At 49.7% G+C, this 17,997-nt stretch overlaps 1 protein-coding gene across 1 annotated transcript; it reads left to right on the forward strand.

Moving 5' to 3' along the window:
• Positions 1 to 9,982: 9,982 nt before the first annotated feature.
• On the forward strand, positions 9,983 to 12,331 carry LOC134413935 (UDP-N-acetylglucosamine transferase subunit ALG13 homolog). Its single transcript, XM_063147955.1, has 4 exons — positions 9,983 to 10,063; positions 10,453 to 10,618; positions 10,796 to 10,930; positions 12,219 to 12,331. The coding sequence occupies exons 1-4, from the start codon at positions 9,983 to 9,985 to the stop codon at positions 12,329 to 12,331; spliced, it is 495 nt and encodes a 164-aa protein (XP_063004025.1).
• The last annotated feature ends 5,666 nt before the right edge of the window (positions 12,332 to 17,997 follow it).

Genomic DNA, 17,997 nt, shown 5'->3' on the forward strand with positions numbered 1-17,997 from the left:
TATCTGCTCCCTGATGAAATATGCATGGTCATTAGGCCCTGTAATAGATGTAGCCACTCATTAGTGAGACATGTATTGACCTTTGTGTATTTAGAAGCCATACAAGGCCATGAAATCTGACATCTGGCCTTGTTTGGGGCTGAAGGATCAAAGTCACCTCCCTTGGTTCCTCCTTGAGCCCTGGCCAGGCTTTGGGAGGGACCCAAGAGGAGCATGAAAGCAGATGTTGCCACACTAGCAGTGCTGTCAGTTTGTTCATTCAGCACTGTCAGAGCTGGGCCCTCTCCCAGCGGGTTGGAGCCTCACCTGGGGCTGGAGCACCTGCAGGAATTCCCAGTGGCCAGGAGTGGCTCTGCAGCCCTTGGCTGTGACAGCTTCCCCAGCTGCTGTGTGGGTCTGGGGGATGGTAAAGGCTGAGGGTGAATGCTGCTGGATCTTTCTTAATCACTGCAGGCAATCTTTGGTGGGGATGGTTGGGTGCATTGCTGAGCTGCTCCTTTTGTGATTCTTTGCTGCTCTGAACTGCAGTGAATGACACTGATTCCTTCAGTTGGTGTCTGTGTCTTTGGTGCTGACCCTGCCCACCGGTAAAACAAAACTGGCACAGTCTGGCCAGATCCCAACAAAATGTCACTTGTTCAGTGTCAATGTGAGGAATCAGTCCCCTCAGAAATTCCCAGCTGGGAAGCCCTTCCGTGGAGTTCCCTGGCTCTGGAGTGGGCTGAGGTCGGAGCCCCGTGGGAGCAGTGGGGCAGTCGGGTAAAAGAAGCTGCACCCCTGGATGGCTTTAAATGCATCCAAAAATTGCATATGGAAAAGGAAAAGAACTTGTGGGTTTGGGCAGACAAACATGAATTTGTTAAGGGTGCATTGGAAACAGCACCTTCAGAAGGAACAATGATTGTTGGAATGCTCCCACATGGAGCAAGAGAAGATTTTAATTTTGAGCTCAGATGCATTTGTGCAAGTGAAATATCTATATACATAATAATATATATGTATTTATAGTATAGTAAGACCTCAATATATATATTTATATATGTCTGTATCTACTTTTATCTATATTTTTATATCACTATCTATGTATAAAATTATAATAATAATGTGAAGTAGTGTTGACAATACTAATTTGGTAGCTTTGGCAGCTCAGGGATGTAACACTAAATACCCTACAGAACAGGATTGGCCAGGACCCTAATGTCAGTGGCCAACTTTGTGAGATTGTATACAATGGAAAAAGGAGGAAGGGAGGAAATTGGCTATTTTTACAGGGTGTGCTGATACTGTGATGCAGAGTTCTTTGTCTGTTCCTGTGAAAAATACAGTGATTAAGCCTGCAGGGTTTTTCATGTACCAGACTATGCACAAGCTGCAGGACTGTTTGAACGGGTTGTTAAAAGCGCAGTGTAAAAAATGAGGAGATGGAATCTTTGCCCATGGAGAGCCCATGTCCCAGATGTGCTCCATGCCCTTCACAATGGCCCACTGGGGAAATGGAAACCCCCTGGCTGTGCACGGCTGCCCCCAATTTGCAAATCCAACCCTGGGCAGTGAGACTTGGGCTGCCTGGGAAATTGTTCTGGCTGTGATGGCCCCTGGCAGGGCCAGCCCAGAGGCTGCAGGGCTGGGCCTTCATGCATTGGAATTAATGTGGAGAAATTCAAAGCAAATGAGAGCTGTCAATACCAAAACAGGAATTCAGATTCCTCCAGGACACTTTGCTTTGGTAACTGCTCCCTTGGAGCTTGGCCTTGCAAAGTGTTCCTGTCATGGCAGGAGGAATTGATGCAGAATATCCAGGAGAAATTACAGTAATTCTGTCAAACAATAATGAACAAGATTGGATTGTTCAACCTCATGACAGAGTAGCACAATTATTGATCTTGCAATTTTAAGAACAATTGTGAAAAAAGGAGATCCACCTCCAGTCACCACCGTTGTGGGGATAAAGGGTTTGGATGCAGCAGCCCTAATAATGGAGCCAGAGTGTGGGTCCGGAGGCCAAAAGGCCCTCCCGAGGCAGCTGAAGGAGCAGCTGCTAGGAAAAACAACTCTGAGTCCTGAAACCTGGTCAGGAACAATGGGAATGTGTCCCTGCAGCCAGGGATTCTGTGTGAGAACAAGTAGATCTGCGAGGATATTGTTTTACACATCCTGCCAGACCAAATCTCCCTGTTTGCCCCAAGGGCCCCTGTGGAAAATGCTCTGATCCACGGGGCTCCCTGTGAAGGCTGCTGTGACACTGAGGGACTTGCACAGGAATTCCATCCAGGAGCCTGGGTGCCCCTCAGGGACTGGGACCCGGCCCCTTCCAGCCAGAGGGGAAAGGGCCCCCCAAGCCTTGTTAGCCACAGACAGCATGGTAAAGCTGAACAGCAAAGGGCCTCAGGGCATTATTCTGGAATTAAAAAGGTGCCAGCTCCATGGACAAAAGAATTCTTGTTCCTAACTCCAATGGGATTGAGAAAATAGAATGAAGAACGGTGTCACTAAAGTACTCCTGATGTCTGTAAGGTGTACCTTGATAGTCAGCCAGAATCTTTGTCTGCCCCAAACACCTCTAGTGTTTCACCAAGGGGTTAGTCATCAAAATGTAATGATGGGTTATGATGGATTGCTGAGCTTCTTTTGTAATTCTTTGCTAATGATGATGTGCTTTGCTGAGCTTATCCTTTTGTAAATCTTTGCAGCTGTGCATGATATAAATGACACAATTTCTTAGGCTGGTGTCTGTGTCTTTGGTAGTGACCCTGCCCACTGGTGAAACAGGGCCCCCTCTTGCCTTAAGTGTTACCTGGGAAGGCAAAAACCCTCCCTCCAAAATTATCCCCTTCCTCCTTGTTCCCCCCTTCACACCCTGAGCATGATGTGCTCTGGTCTGGGCTATGCCCGGGCTCAGTTGGGGTCCTCTGTCCTGGCTGTGTCCCCTGCCCAGCTCCCCCGCAGCCCCAGCCCCTCCCCAGCGTGGCCAGACCTCCTTACGAGAGTCCCTGCATCAATATCAGCCACTGAATGCTGCAATCACTTCTTGTGTAATAGGAACAGCAATAAAAGACACCCTTTATAATAGGAATACATATTTCTTATAAGCTCTTTGAACTCTTTCTCCATAACTGTCAAAGGAAACCCTCCTAATGAACTGCATTGGAGCAGAGGGAAATCAAGGCAGAGCCATGGTCTGTCATGACTTGCTTGATCCTAATGAGCCCCGTGGTGCATTTGGCGTGAGCCCTGGAACCTCAGGGCCTGGGAGGAGATTGCACAAACGTTGCCAGGAGTCAGTCAGAAGAAAACCCCAAAGTGTCTCAGAGCACTAATGGCTCCCACTGAGGTCCATCCCCAACAGAGGCTCCTCACGGACTCCTTACAGGACAGAATTGGAGACCAGGATGGCACAAAAGCTTCTCAAACACTCAGTGTGGGAAGGAAAATCCAAAGTACCTTAAACACCTTGAGTGTCTCAAAGGATTAATGAGCCCTACTGAGTGTAAGTACAAAGCTCTCCAGGGACTAATTAACACAGATAATTGGGGCCATGATTGCACAAACCTCTCCCAGTGTCTGTATCCAAAGGGAAACACCAAGTACCTTAAAATAACTGAAGTACCTTGTAGCATTAATGAGCCCCACTGAGTGTTGTTACTGACAAAGCCTCTGCAGGGACTAATGACAGCAGATAATTGGAGGCCATGATTGCACAAACCTCTCAGAGACTCCAAGGCAAAAGCCAAACCCAAAGTCCTTTGAAATACCTGCAGTCCCTGCAGGGAGCATTGAGGAGCCCCCAGGGCCATTCCTGAGCAAGGCTCCCCAGGGACTCCTTCCAGCAGATCCTTGAGGCCACTGGGATGTGGGCTAGGGGCAGATGCTGAGGGCAGGACAAGGGGCTGACAGTGCCCAGCCTGGCTGGGGCTGTGCCAGGAGGCCCCAGGGCCTCAGGACAAGGTGTCTCCTCCCAGCCCTTGGTGGCACAGACCCTGCTGTGCCCCAGGGCACAAGGACTTGGCTTCTCTTTTTCCCCAGCTGCCCTCAGTGCCTCCAGTTCTCTGCTCTGCCTGGGGCCTTGGGACACTTTCTCAGTTGTGAACCTCAGTGGGACCCATTAAAAGTCCAAGAAAGTTTGGAGCTGGATTCTGACTTGGAGTTCTGGAGAGGTTTCTTCAGCTCCCTCTCAGGGACTGATGTTCAGGGCTCAGAGTAAAAGGGATGAAATTCAGGTATGATCTAGAAAATACTTCTTCCCTGTCAGGGTGGTGAAGTCCTGGCACAGGTTGCTCAGAGAAGCAGAGTAAATAAAGTCTTAGAATTCTTCTTTTCTGTCCCATTGCTATTCCATAAGTTCAAGTTTGGTTTTCAGACTGCCACCTTCTCAGCTGGTTGCCATTTGTGTCCTGCTTTCTCTCCTGCCTTCCTTTGTCTGCTCCTTTTCCCTTCCACATGGTCTCTCTTTACCTGTGGCAGCTCCCAGCCAAAGACCTTCCCCTGATTTTTTTTTTCCTTCCCAACTCAAGTGCTCAAACAGCCCTGAATGAAGTTCTGGAGGCTGGCAGTGAAATGTCTTTGTAAGATCTTGCTCTGCTTGTGTATTGGCCCCTTCAGAATTTGGCCTTGAAGGGCAGGAGCATCTTTTCCTTGCTGGCAGCTGGAATTGCAGCCCATGGCAGTGTGTGCCAGAGATGTCAGAGGGCGATTGCTGAGGCTGCCAGGGCGTTGCTCCTGCCGTGCCTGCCAGGGGAGCTGTGTCTCTGCAGCAGCTGGCTGGGCTCCCCGAGCAGACAGCAAAGGTGGCTTTGCTGCACATTCTGCAGCTGGGAGCAGAGGGAAGAAGGGCAGGGAGTCCCTGACAGAATGCTGGAATGCTTGTGCCTGGAAGGAACCTGCCCATGGGTCCATCCAGGCTTAAGGTGCCATGAGGGAGAGGTGCCTCAGCCCCAGTGAAGGCACAAATGAGACCATAGGAGAACAAAACCATATTGTTTTGTTCATGGATTTTACTGAACAAGAAATGGGAGCTCAGGAGATCAAAGTACGAAAGAGGTCTTGGAGAGAGCTTAGAAGATGATCAGTTGGAAGTAGATACTTTTTAAGGTCCTTTCCTGCATTCTGGGATTCTAGAAGACGTGTAGATGTGAATTTGGATTTAATATTCTTCTTATTATTATAATTTCTTCTTCTTTCTTTCTCTTCTTCTTCTTCCCCTTCTTCTTCTTAATTGCTACCACTATTCTTTCTTCTTCTTTAAAATATTCTTCCTATTCTCCTTCTAAGTAATCTTATTTGCTTGCTATGCTTATTAACTATGTCATTCTTGATTTTTAATATTCTTATATTAATTACTAGTTTTTCATCTTCCTCTTCATCTTCGTATTCCTATTCTCATTCTTATTATTCTTACTAAATTTACTACTACTATTTCTTATTCTTCTTCTTATTCCTATTCTTTTTTTAAAATATTTTCAAAATATCTTTTGTGTAATTTTTTTAAAATTTTTTTTTACTACTACTATTTCTTAAACTCAACTTTAATTTGTTTCGGAGGAATGGTATGAGTCAAAGTCCTGCAGTCACATCCATGGAGCAACAGCTCCCACCTGTGCTCATTCCTCAGGGATACAATCCCAGAGGACCAGCCCGGAATCCTTTCAAGATGAGAGGAAATGGCCTTTGATGGCACCAGGGAAGGTTTGGATTCAATGTCAGAAAGAATTTTTCTCTGACAGAGGGGTGAGGCACTGGAAGAAGCTGCCCAGGGAGGCGGTGGAGTCGCCGTCTCTGAGGCGTTGAGGAGTTGTGCGGATGTTGCCCTTGAGGACGTGGTTGTGCGGTGATGATGGTGCTGCCAGAGTGCCAGTGGCACTGGGTGAGCGTCAGGGTCTCTTCCCACCTCGATGACTCTGGGATTCCCTGCTGAGCGCTCTGGCACCAATTGTGTCCCACACCTGCTGTTTAGGACTGGCCCCAGCAGTGACTGTGGGTGCTGGGGAGATGCTCCTGGCTGGCCGGGGCAGCTGAGGCTGCAGGGCCATGTCCAGGCCGAGGCCGCCCGTGTGGCTCCCTGGGGCCCCATGCAGGGAGCAGCCATCATCGGCTGGCCCGGGCTGGGCAGGGCCATGAGCGCTGCTCCTGTAGCTGCCGCGCCAGGCAGGGCCAGCAGAGCAGCGCCCGCAGTGCCTGCAGCGCCTGCTTGAAGCAGCCGGGCCGTTTGCTCAGGGCAGCGCTGCTGCCTGTGGGCCTGCGCTCCCGGCTGGCCAGCTGAGGCGCTGCCACGGCTCTGCGGGGCAGGCCCCGGGCTCTGGGGCCCTGCCTCGGGCCCCTGCTGGCCCATGGAGCCTTCGCTGCACAGGGAGGGAAGCGAGGCACACAGGGACTCCGCTGCCTGCCCCTCAACCCAGACCTCCTGAGGGACGGGTAGTGGCAGCCCATCTGTCGCAAGATCTGCCAGCCTTTGGGCCCTGCCTTCTCTTTCAGACAGCTCCAGGATACTGACTTCATGCCAGCCATCGTCGTCCTCCTCCTCCCACAGCAAGGGAGTGGGCCCGAAGCTGAAGATGCTGTTACCTGCACAGCAGTTCTGTGGCAGGTCTGTGCTGCTGCTGTCTTTCTCCGTGGAATCGTCTCGGAGTTCTCTGAGTTTTGTTTTGCTGCAGCTGGAGAGGTCTTGGGAGCTGCTGAACTCTCCTTGGGACAGCTCTGGCTCTGCCCCACCTTGGTACTCTTGGCAAAGCTCAGTCTGGCTGTAGGATTCCCAGTCTTCATTGCTGCCAGCTGAGGTGCCCTCCTCACTCTCCTTCTCTGTCAGCATTGAGCCCTGCTCTGCCTCTTCCCACTGCTCCCTGGGGGTTTGGGCTCCCAGTGGGCTGGGTGAGGGGCTGGCGGGGCAGCAGGGTCTGTCTGGAGCAGGGACTGGGCTCTGTGTCGCTGCTGATGGCACCATCTCCCTGGGGGCAGGAGAATGTGCCTGCTTCTCCTGGCTGTTCACACTTCCTTCCCTTCGCTGGCTCAGCTTTGGCTCAGTCACCTTCTTTTCCATTGGGGGCAGCTCCTGGGCTGTTGCCCTTTGTTGCCACTGGTAGGGCTGTTGCTGTGCCCCCTCTCCCCACAGCACCCTCACAGCCGCCTTGCACTGCTGCAACTCGTGGGCACTCATTGCTCTGCATGGGGACGCTTCCTTGGCTGCCATTGCGGGCACCTACTGGAAGAATTCACAGCTTGTCCCCTCTTCCCTCAGGCCAAGCTCTCGGGCCCCAACATCTCCCCACTTGTCATCTCTGTCATGTTTCTTCTCTTCTTCCATGATGACAAAGGGTCTCTCCTCCTCCTCCTCAGTGTCTGACCATGGCCAGGCTGAGGCACCCACTGCCCCCACCAAGTGCCTGCTGAGGGCCTGGTCTTGCCCCTAGCTGGGCAGGGGGCTGGGTGACTGGAAGGAATTGAGCTTTGTCTTTCAAAGGGAATTTTGGGGCATCAAGGGTGTCTTTGGTGTTACAAACTGAATGTAAAAATCCCCTGAGCAGTCACTGGCAGGTCAGGTCTGTGAGCACAGTGTGGTTTATGTGCAGGAACACGGGGCAGAGGCAGCAATGAAACAAGGCACAGCACCACACCTGGATTACCTGACCTCTTACCTGCCTCAAAACTGCACAGGCTCAGCTCCAAGCACCTCATTTTGAGAGTGATGTGTAGTTCTCACAGACCTCAGCCTAAGCACTCATGGGCAAAATTCTACTTATGCCCTACACAACTTCTAATTAAAACAGCAGGTACAAATTAGCATGAAATTGAATCCTTTAATGGATGGTTTTCCCTTTTCTCTTCCATTTAAAATCACCCTAACAAGCCTGATTCAATGTGCAAGTGGAATGTATCCTCCAGTGAAAATTCAAATTTAAGTCACTGCAATTTTACATGTGAATATTTTTTCCTCTAGCTCCTATACAGCATGAAGCTGGAAGTTCCCGCTGCAGAGGACACTGACTTCCAGTGACACACAGGGAATAAAACCCCAAAACTCCTAACATTTAATTATCCTGTCCTTTACCAGGTGCTGAACCTCATCTCCAACACCTGAAAAATTTAGTATTTTCCTTTTCATCCCAAATCCACCTTCTTCTCCCACAGCTGTCAGGGCCCTGACTGCACTAATTGTGTGACCAGTCTCAGCTGGGGCTTCCACTCACACTCTTGGACAGGGACTTTATTTAGCCTTGGGGTTTAAATAGAACAATAGAATGGTTTGGTTTTGCAGGGACCTTAAGTTCATCCAGTTTTAACTCTCTGCCATGGTCAGGGACACCTTTGCTGCTGCAAGCCCCATCCAGCCTGGCCTTGGATGCTTCCAGGGATCCAGAGGCAGCCACAGCTTCTCTGGGCACACTTTGCCAGGGCCTCACCACTCTCACAGGAAAGAATTAATTCTCAATATCCAGTCTAAATCTGCCCTTTTTCAGTTTAAAGCCATTTCCCTGTGTCCTGTCACTGCAGGCTCTTGTCCAAAGTCCCTCTCCAGCTCTCTCTTGGAGCTCCTTTAAGCACTGGAAGGAATTCTAAGGTGTCTCTGGAGCCTCCTCTTCTCCAGGCTGAACACTGATCTCTCCCAGCCTGTCTGCCCAGCAGAGATGTTCCAGCCCCTGAGCCTCTTTATGGCCCTCCTCTGAACCTACCTGACCATGTCCTTCTCCTGCTGGGATGACAGAGGTGACTCATGGGTGTCTTTGCTGCTAATTCTGTTCCTGAACTGCTGTTTGGGTTTCCTGGGCTGACATTGTGTCCATGTCTTTGCCGGATGGTCACTGGACCATGTCCTCTTGGTGAGCTCTTTACAAGGCTGGTGTTGTGGCCACCCTCAGCTCCCAGATTCCTTTTCCTGAGGGACAACAGCAAGAGCTGGATGAGGCTGGGCAGAGCCACTAAGTCCCTGTGCGCTCAGGACACCAGTAATGTTTTGCTCTACAGCATTTTTCCCCCAGACAGTGTCTACTGTCAGCACTATTTCCTTTAATCAAAAAATAAATACATTTCAGCGTGGCTCATGATGCTAAATGAAAACAACAGGGGGCTAATGAGCATTGTGAACAAGGCATTAACATGGCAGAGGTTTCCACAAGAAGCTGCATCCTTCTTCCAACAACATGTATACACAACTGTGTCTACAGTTGTGACCTCATCTGTTGACTTTAATTCAGGGAATAAATAGATTTAGATGTCTAACTTTGGTTTATCTTTGTAGCAAATTATGCATTGTGTTACACTTACTAATAAGGAACAAAACTGCCAACTCTGTTTGTGCAACTGTTCAGGGGTCATTCTTACTCTTCAGTGAACACATTTAACACATCTAATATTCATAACTGTGTTAGCACATTTAATATTCATGAGTTTGGGGTAGAAGTTAAAGTGTTACTCCCCCAGTAAGTGTTGTGGGAGGCTTGGGCCAGTGTCAGTCTGTAAAGGGAGGGTGGCTGTGGCCCTGCTCTGGCAATGGCACTTCTGAACACACCCACACAGGCCGTCCGCGAGTTATATGCGTCCCCAAGGCTGAAATAACACGTGCAGGCCAAAACTTTTCTAATCCCTTTTCCAAATTTATTTTTTACCTCTTCTCCTTGAAAATCTAAAACCCTGGAACAGCCTTGGCTACCCCTCTAAACGCTGCTGGACAGTGGGCTCATTAGAGCGGCCACCATCGCTGCTGGTGCGGTACTGTGAGGGAGAACCTCACGGCGCAGTGGCACCACCCCCGCCGAAACGGGCGGACGGGAAAAACCCATGAAGAGAAGCCATGGTAGGGGACAGGGAGGGACAAGGAGGGACAAGGAAGGACAAGAAGGGACAGGAGGGTCAGGGAGGAACAAGGAGGGACAGGGAGGGAAGGAGGCATTCCCACCTGCCCCGTCCCTCCCCTTAGCCCGGCCGCCATTTCGGGAGCTCTGCGGGCGGGCGCGGCGCCCCCTGGCGGCCTCACAGCCGTCCCGTCCCGGTGGCCATGAAGTCCATGTTCGTCACCGTGAGCACCACCAGCTTCGATGAGCTGATCGCCGCGGCCCGCTCCCCGCCCGCGCTGCAGGTCAGTCGGCCGAGACACCGACACCGGCCCTGGCCCGGGCCTGCCCTCCCGGGGCTGGCGCCTGTGCGCCGCGGGCTGCCCTGCCCTCCCTGCCGCATCCCGGCAGCAGTGCCGGGGCGCCTGAGGGCGCCGTGGCGGTTCGGGGGTGCCTGGCGGAGAAGCATGAAGTGTTGCTTGAGGAAGGGGAGGGACGGCCTGTGGGACGGGGAGGGGGGGGTGATACCGGGGCCGGGGCCGTCTGGAGCTGGGCACAGCCCTCACACAGCCTCTCTATCCCCGCCTCATCCCCTTCGTTCCACCTCCGTCATCCCCCCCTTCTTCTCCATCTCTCTCTCCGTCCCCCCTCCCCACCATCTTCTCCGCCCCCCTTATCGCTGCTGTGCCCGCAGGCGCTGCAGAGCCGCGGGTACCAGAAGCTGGTGCTGCAGGCGGGCTGGGGCTCGCTGCCGCAGCCGCAGCCCAGCAGCAGCCCGGCCGCGGCGGTGGAAGCGTTCCGGTTCAAGGACTCGCTGGCTGAGGAGCTGCAGAGCGCAGACCTGGTCATCAGCCACACAGGTACAGCCCGGCTGCTTCTGGGGCTGCGGGAGCTCAGTGGGATGAGGTCTCTCCAGCCCGGGGTGAGCTGGCTGGGAGTGCTGAGCTCCACAGCTGGGTTGTTCAAGAGGCTCCCCTCTTTCAGCAGCGAGTAGGGGGATATTTGATGTCTCACCATGTTTTCTGTTCCTCTTGTAGGTGCTGGTAGCTGCCTGGAGACTCTAGAGAATGGAAAACCACTAATAGTAGTAATAAATGACAAGCTGATGAACCATCAGCTTGAGCTGGCCAAACAGCTGCACAGAGATGGCTGTGTCCTCTACTGTAACTGCAGGTATGGAGCTGCTGGGGCTGTTCCTGCTGGGCAAGAGCATTCAGTCCATGTGACTGCACAGCTGAGAACGCAACAAGGTAATTTACATCCTTCTCTGTCATCTCCATCTGGATATTACATTTTCCAGAGTGAATAGACTAACACTATGTAGAAATTTACCACACTTACCAAGCTTTTTTACCACGATAATTATTTTATTACCACTTATAAATATTTTTTTTTCATTTGAGGTAACATATATTTAGATTAAAAAAAGAAAAACACTTCAATTCAGGAGATTAATAAAGCAGATATAGATATTATCTGGTTAGTAACTTTAAATACCCCTGTCTTTCAGGTACTCATTCAGGCTGCCCTTTTAACCAAACTTCCTGAATCCACCATACCATCTGACAAGTAGTTTCACAGATCCACTGCCTGTCACTTCAGGAGCAAAATTTAAACTAAACTAACAAAAACACACAAAAAACCCCCTACCCCACAAGCAAACAATGTGTGAAAAAATCCCACCATCACCAAAACTCCTAGCTCCTTTTTTTAGAGTTCATCCTGACTCCTGTTGGGTTTATTTCTCCTCCTGGTTTTGACTGTATCTTACTGTTTTCTCTTTACTCATGATTGACTCCACTCTAAAAATAAAAGCTGACTTTTAAACTGAAGGCAGAAAAAATGTAACGCACTTTACTTAGTCTGCATCTTGTTCCTTTGCCTTGCAAGCAGAGTTTCCTATGTTTCAGACGAGCTTTCTGAACAGACCAGGCCTGGCATTCATTTAAATTGAGCAAGTTTCCTAAACTTATTATCTTGGTGCTTCTGTCAGCTTTGGAATATTTATTTCTTTGTGTTGGGCAGTGCCAAGCATTCGAGCCTTATTTGCAGCCTGATACTAGCAAGTGACAGATTGATGTAGCTGTTCTTTCTGACCCTTTCTGTGATCAGGGGAGAACTCTTCCATGTGTTCAAATAGGATGGATTTCCTCTTATGGTTTATGGAGCAGAGCCTCAGATCTTGCTCAGTCTCCCAGCACTGCGACCACAGAAGATTAAAAGTGTCAAAGTTGAGTTTGTCTCAGAAAGCTGATGGAAGTGTGTTCTCAGCAAGGCTCCCTACCAGCCAGTGCTGGCTGGGGCCTGCTGCTCTGGGCATTCTCTTCCTTTCCATACATATTCTTATTTAATATTTCCATGCTAAAGAATTATGTATGGATGCGTAGAAAGAAAATTGTATTTAAAATTTTCCCATGGGATGGCTATTTCTTTAATTTTTGCTTTTGGTCTGTTTTTACTGCACTCTTGTGGATACAATGCAGTCAATGAACTTGTCAGCTTTGAAACCTTTTCCTCCTGGACAGCCAGAAAAGTTTGCTTCATTCTTGAATAAAGTTCTTGGGTTACAATAAACAAAACAGAGAAATAAAAAAGTTGGAACAAAATGTGTCATCTCCTCCACTTAAGATCTGCAGCTGGGCCAAACACTCAAAGAAAATTTCATTTAATATTAACTGATAAATGTGTCAAACTCATTCAGCTTTATGCATAAAAGAGTACAATGCCAATAAGGAGGGAGTATGAACTGTCCTGCGGCATGGACAGACATATTTCTGTCACAAAAGCTGCACTGGAATGGGAATTCCACCGATGAGGACAAGTTAAACTACTTCTTTAAAGGCATAGCATATGCCTTCTGGTCTCTTGACCTTTTTTGCTAAACACAGGTGGAAATGTGAAATACAACGCTGTGTTTTGTGTCAGGTACAAACAGGCGACGTGTATTTGTGAATGAGAAATGTGTGGACCCAGACAATGGGCGAGCTGTGAATTCTATTAATAAGTGAGGAAAATAAAGCATGGAAAAAGGCCTTTGAACCTATCTTTGGTTTGCAATTAACACTGGTTGATTTAGGAGCATTGGAATTAAGGTGTTAAAGATAAGGCTTTTTGCTTGCATTGAATCCATAAACAGCTCTGCAATAATAACCTTTTGAAGCATAATTTTAGAATATTACTTGTATCCTTGAAACTATAGCTTTGGAATATATAAACAGGAAATATGCTTATCTCACGCCTTATTGAAGCAGAGAAAAACAGCTTGAGAAAGGAAGATGAACATCACCTGAAGCGTTATGAACAAAAATTCTGCCAATTTTTTTTGTGAGAAAAAGCTTACCATGGTTGCTGCTGGGCTGCTGCTTGTGTTATGGTAATTATGGGTCGTTGTCGTTAATAGTTGGTTTTGTATCAGTAAAAACTCTAGCTGGGGCCAAGTTAATGGCCCTTCTCTGAGACAGTGAAGGGTGGGGACCTCCCAAACAGTGAGGAGAAGAGACTTTAGGGGGGGGGATATGCAAAATAACTCCAGGACCAGCATGCCATGAGAAGCTACTGCTTCTAGCTTGCTAATAAAGACCTCAAAACAACAAGCCACCTAAGAGCTGAGAGATTGGAATGATGTCTGGACGTCAGGAACGGAGCGCTGAGCCTGCAGAGATGCTGAACACCGTCGCATTCCCTCTCACTCTGAGCACGGGAGTCGTCCCCATGCCGGGAGCAGGCCAAAAGAGGTGGCAGGATTAACATCGGAAGGGGTCACCACGCCCTACAGGCTCCCACGAGGACCAGACCCCCAGCTCTGCCCCTAGTGGACAAAGCTGCGCATATCCTCCTCCTCCAAGTCACCCGGGGAGAGGCGACGGGAAGCTGCAGCCCCTTCCGAGCTGCCCAATCCTGAGCTGATCACTTTTAATAAAGGCACTAAAAGGAGAAAAAGTCTCCTGCCCTGTTTATTTTAGCTGGGGCGCTCGTCCGCAATAACCACGCCAGAAGAGGACACCAGGACTGGCCATCTTGCTGCCCAATCCTGAGCTGATCACTTTTAATAAAGGCACTAAAAGGAGAAAAAGTCTCCTGCCCTGTTTATTTTAGCTGGGGCGCTCGTCCGCAATAACCACGCCAGAAGAGGACACCAGGACTGGCCATCTTGGACCTCCAGGACAGCTGGCTATCAGGACCAGAGAGATCGGCTCAGGACCAGCGACACAGAGGAGCACTGGAGCACCAGACTGGTGAGAAATCCGGTGGCAGAAGTGGGAGACGTGCACATGTGTGTGTGAGTGAGACGAGGGCTGGCAGCCGGACCTTCGGAGCAAGAGCGGACCTCTTGGTACCACATTTCCGAACGTTCGCGAGAAAGCCAGCCGGGAACAGGGGAAAGTGAGTGGAATTAGCGTGAGTGAGTCGTCTCCTAAGGGGGAAAAAAAAGGGCCCCCCCTCTCTGGGCATGCGGAGGGAATAGTTGTATGAGTGGAACGCACGAAAAGTAAATCCTGACAGAGGGAAGTCAGGCAGATTGTAAGTCCCGAGAAGGATTCGGGTAGCTCACAAGCCCTGCAGGCAAAGTAAGTCCTGACAAAGGAGTCAGGCACAAACCCCAGCGAAGGAGACTGCGCGTTGTTTTTAAGTCCTGATACGGTGAAGCCTAAAAATTGGCACGTTAGGCAAACTAAAAATCAGGCAGCAGTTTTTCCTGACTGAGGGAGTCAGGCACAACCCGGATTCTTAAGCTGACGTTTCATGTGTTCAAGTCCTGATAGATGTAAGACCTGACATTGGGAAAGTTGGACAATCAAGAGATCGGGCAGTTGTTTCAGTATAAAGTCCTGAGCATCATGCAGAAATTTGAAGTTCGGTGGAGGAGGCTGAAGCTCCTCAAACAAGAGGTTTATTTTTTTAAATTACCTGTCAGTAGAGGCACCTTTGGGATTTTTTACTGTTGAGACCTGAAAAATGGGAGGGTGTAATAGTAAAAAGACAGGCAAGAGACTGAGGAATATACCTTCCAATAGTCCCTTAAGAGAACTGTTGGAGAGATGGGGTTCTATAGAGGCCACAGAGGGATTAGATAAAATGAAAATGATCCACTACTGTGTAGAAGTGTGGCCGGAATTAGAGGTGCAAGGAGGATGGCCTTGGTGTGGGACAAAGGACAAGTGGATGTGCCAACAACTAAATCATCTGACAGCTCGAGGAGATACTGATCCTGAGCAATTACTGTATGTATCTTGCTGGTTAAAGAACGCTATTGGGGATGAAGGGGTGCGAAATTGTAAGGTACAGAAGAAGAAGTAGATTTTTTTAGGTCCTGCTTAGGTTATTTTAATCTGTTCATAAATTGACATGTGCAAATTCCAGTTGACACTGAATCCAAGTAACTCCTCATGCAGTTTGAATAGACATGAAAATCAAGACCCTTCATGGCTGACAATCAATCAGACTCTCCCTACCCCCACCCCACCATTTCCCCCATCCAAGCCCTGGCACTCAGAGCAGCCATGTGCAAATCTGAGCTCCCTCCAGCCCAGGCTGCACCTGCAGCTTTCAGCTCCTTGGCTCCAACACCCACCTGCTTTCCTTGGAGAAGGAGCTGCCCGAGACACAGAGGGATGTTCATTTAATCTCAGCCAACAAAGACAAGGGAAGGCACAGCTCCATCAAATGCAAAAGTCATTCCTGTGGTGGAAATTACATCTACTTTCCACAGACATTCTCAGAGCAATGGAAAACACCTTCTGTGCTTAGCACAGATCCCAAGGTCCCCCCAAACCCTTCCTGCCCCAATTCTGCCCAGATTTGCTCTTTGCACACATGAGTCACACGCTGAAGTCAGGAGCTCCCTCCATGCCCAGGGGGAGGAAAAGAGAGAAAGGGGATGAAGACCTCTTCTGTGCAGAGACCAAAGTTCAAGTGCAGCCCATGCAGTGGGAATCATAACTCATCCGGTTTGTGTCCTTTGGGCTCAGGGACTGATGACACTCAGAGGCACAGAAAGGTTTCTTGTCAACAAACAGAACCTGATCATTTGAACAGTTTAATAACCATCACAGCTCTTCTCTCAGCTCTCTGGGATGTCCCAGCAGCATGTGACATGTCCCCTATCCCCCAGGGATTTCTGTACAAGAACAGTTCTAGATCAGGACAAAAGAAAAAAAACAATTCTGTGATAAATACAAACATAATTGAGGTGATGATTATTTTTATATTTATAATATATAAACTCGGAAATCTTGGTCAACTTCTTGCACCTCAAAGCATTAAACCAGTCAATTGAGAGGTACTTGAATGACCAGAAAGGACCTAGAGGAGAAAATCTGGGAGCAGCAGGAAGTACAAAGATCCAGCTGCTCTAAATGAAAAGATGGTCTTAGAAATGGCCATTAAAGGAGAGCAGGAAACACCTGATGGAAGAGTGAGATTAAATAATAAACTGAATAATGCTGACACAAGTAGATGAGAAGATCAGTGTTTCGTCTTCTGCCATCAGTATGCTTCCAGGGAATCCCTGTTCGTACTAGGAAAATTTTGCCATTTCTCAAAAGTACTCAAATGACCCACATAAAAAAGATTTGCTTGTATCTTATGATATAAGCAGGTATTAAAACCTGTGCCCCTTTCCAGGCAGACATCAGTTGTGTGCCTATGAACAAGCAGTGCCACTTGTGCCCTGAGGTTCCCAGCTGGGATTGGATCTCTCCGAGAGCACCCAAAGGAGAGCAGAGATCCTTGCAAGCTGCAGGTCCCTGACAGCCCCGCAGGGTTACTCTTCCATCAACATCTGCTCTGCTTCAGTCTGAAACAGGGCCCAGCATGGTGCCGGGATCATCAGAGAGCTGAGGTGTGTGCTGAAATTCAATGCCCTCCCCATCGCGCAGCAGCCCTGCATTTCCCTCCTGCAGCCCTGGTCTCCAGCACAGCCATGGAGGCTCTTTGGGCTCTGGAGTGTTGCTGCAGCCCCCAAGGGCAGCTGAGCTCTGCCTTTGGCACAGTCAGGCCTGGCCAGCGCAGGCCATGCTCAGCAATTGCTTGTGTGTGCCTGGCCTTGCTGTCAGCCCCAGCAGCGGCTGCGTGGCCCCTTTGTGGCCCTGTGCCGGCCCAGCCACGGTGGCCCAGCCCCTGTGCAGGCCCAGCCCAGGCCAGGAGCATTGCGGCTGGGAACAGCCCCTGTGCTGTGGTGCCCACAGCAGCCTTGGGGCTCTGTGCCCCATGGCCTCTCTGCTGGGCAGCCTCTGCCAGCTCCTGCAGAGCCCGGGGCATCTGTGGGCCTGCACAGACAATGTAATGGGTTAAAACTTTAAGTTTGTTCATCAAAGCTGACAAAGTAATTCCAGTAAGACTGTTGCATCACCTCTAGTTTGTCTAAGTAAATTTCCAGACTTTAAAGGATAAGGAAGATGAAACCAAAAGACAATAGGTTTCACAAACAGTTGTTTATCTGTTAGTAAACTGTTAATATGGGTGGGGGGTTTGCTATGATTGATAACACAGTATCAGCTTATCCACTCAGTAAACCTAGGATTCCAGGAACTCAGCAGATTGAGCCTAAGAATTCCAGGAATCAGAGAAAGGAGAATTACCAACCTTCATCTTCAGACCCCAGGAGGTGGACTATGACCACCTGAACACAAAAGAAGAATACGCAGAGTACTACACATCAGCCTGGAAGCAGGACTGTATAAGAACTCCACGGAAAATCAGATGAGTGCGGCAGTGGTAGAGCGGAGACTCTCCTGTCGCCCAGCGCGCCCAGGACGCTGACTTTGCCTATTATCACTTGCTCTATCAATTAATAAATTTAATTTTATTTGGACTTATTAGTGGGTGATTCATTCCCCACCGCAACTAACCTATAACAGACAGCCCTGCCTCGTGCTCTCCAGACCTTTGGGCCAGCAGAGAGGCAGCCAGGGCTGGCCATGGCCAGGAACAGGCCCTGAGCCCTGCAGGAGGATAGAGCTGGGCCACAGCCAAACTCAGCTCAGGACAAAGCTGGGCTCATCAGCCAGGGCTGCCAACACATGGGCACAGAGGCTGGGGCTGACAAATGTCCTGGGCCCCCTCCCTGCTCTGTCCATGCCACCAAGGGCACAGAGCAGCCTCCTCTCTGGGCCACTCGCCTGTTTGCAGTGCCTTGCACTGGCACTGGCCCTGCCCCACAAGGCCTGGCCTGAGTCCTGCCCCTGCACGCTCAGCCAGGCTGAGACGGACACTGATGGTTTCTGGGCCAGGCTCCAAG

This window comes from Melospiza melodia, unplaced genomic scaffold (genome assembly GCF_035770615.1).
Source record: "Melospiza melodia melodia isolate bMelMel2 unplaced genomic scaffold, bMelMel2.pri scaffold_61, whole genome shotgun sequence".
NCBI classification, from domain to species: Eukaryota; Metazoa; Chordata; class Aves; order Passeriformes; family Passerellidae; genus Melospiza; species Melospiza melodia.

What these genes read in the sequence shown, in the direction of transcription:
- LOC134413935 (XM_063147955.1), top strand. Translation starts at nt 9,983, where the DNA reads ATGAAGTCCATGTTCGTCACCGTGAGCACCACCAGCTTCGATGAGCTG. An exon ending in GCTCCCCGCCCGCGCTGCAG is followed by an intron (nt 10,064 to 10,452) that starts GTCAGTCGGCCG and finishes CTGTGCCCGCAG; the next exon opens with GCGCTGCAGAGCCGCGGGTA. An exon ending in TGTCCTCTACTGTAACTGCA is followed by an intron (nt 10,931 to 12,218) that starts GGTATGGAGCTG and finishes TCTGTTTTTACT; the next exon opens with GCACTCTTGTGGATACAATG.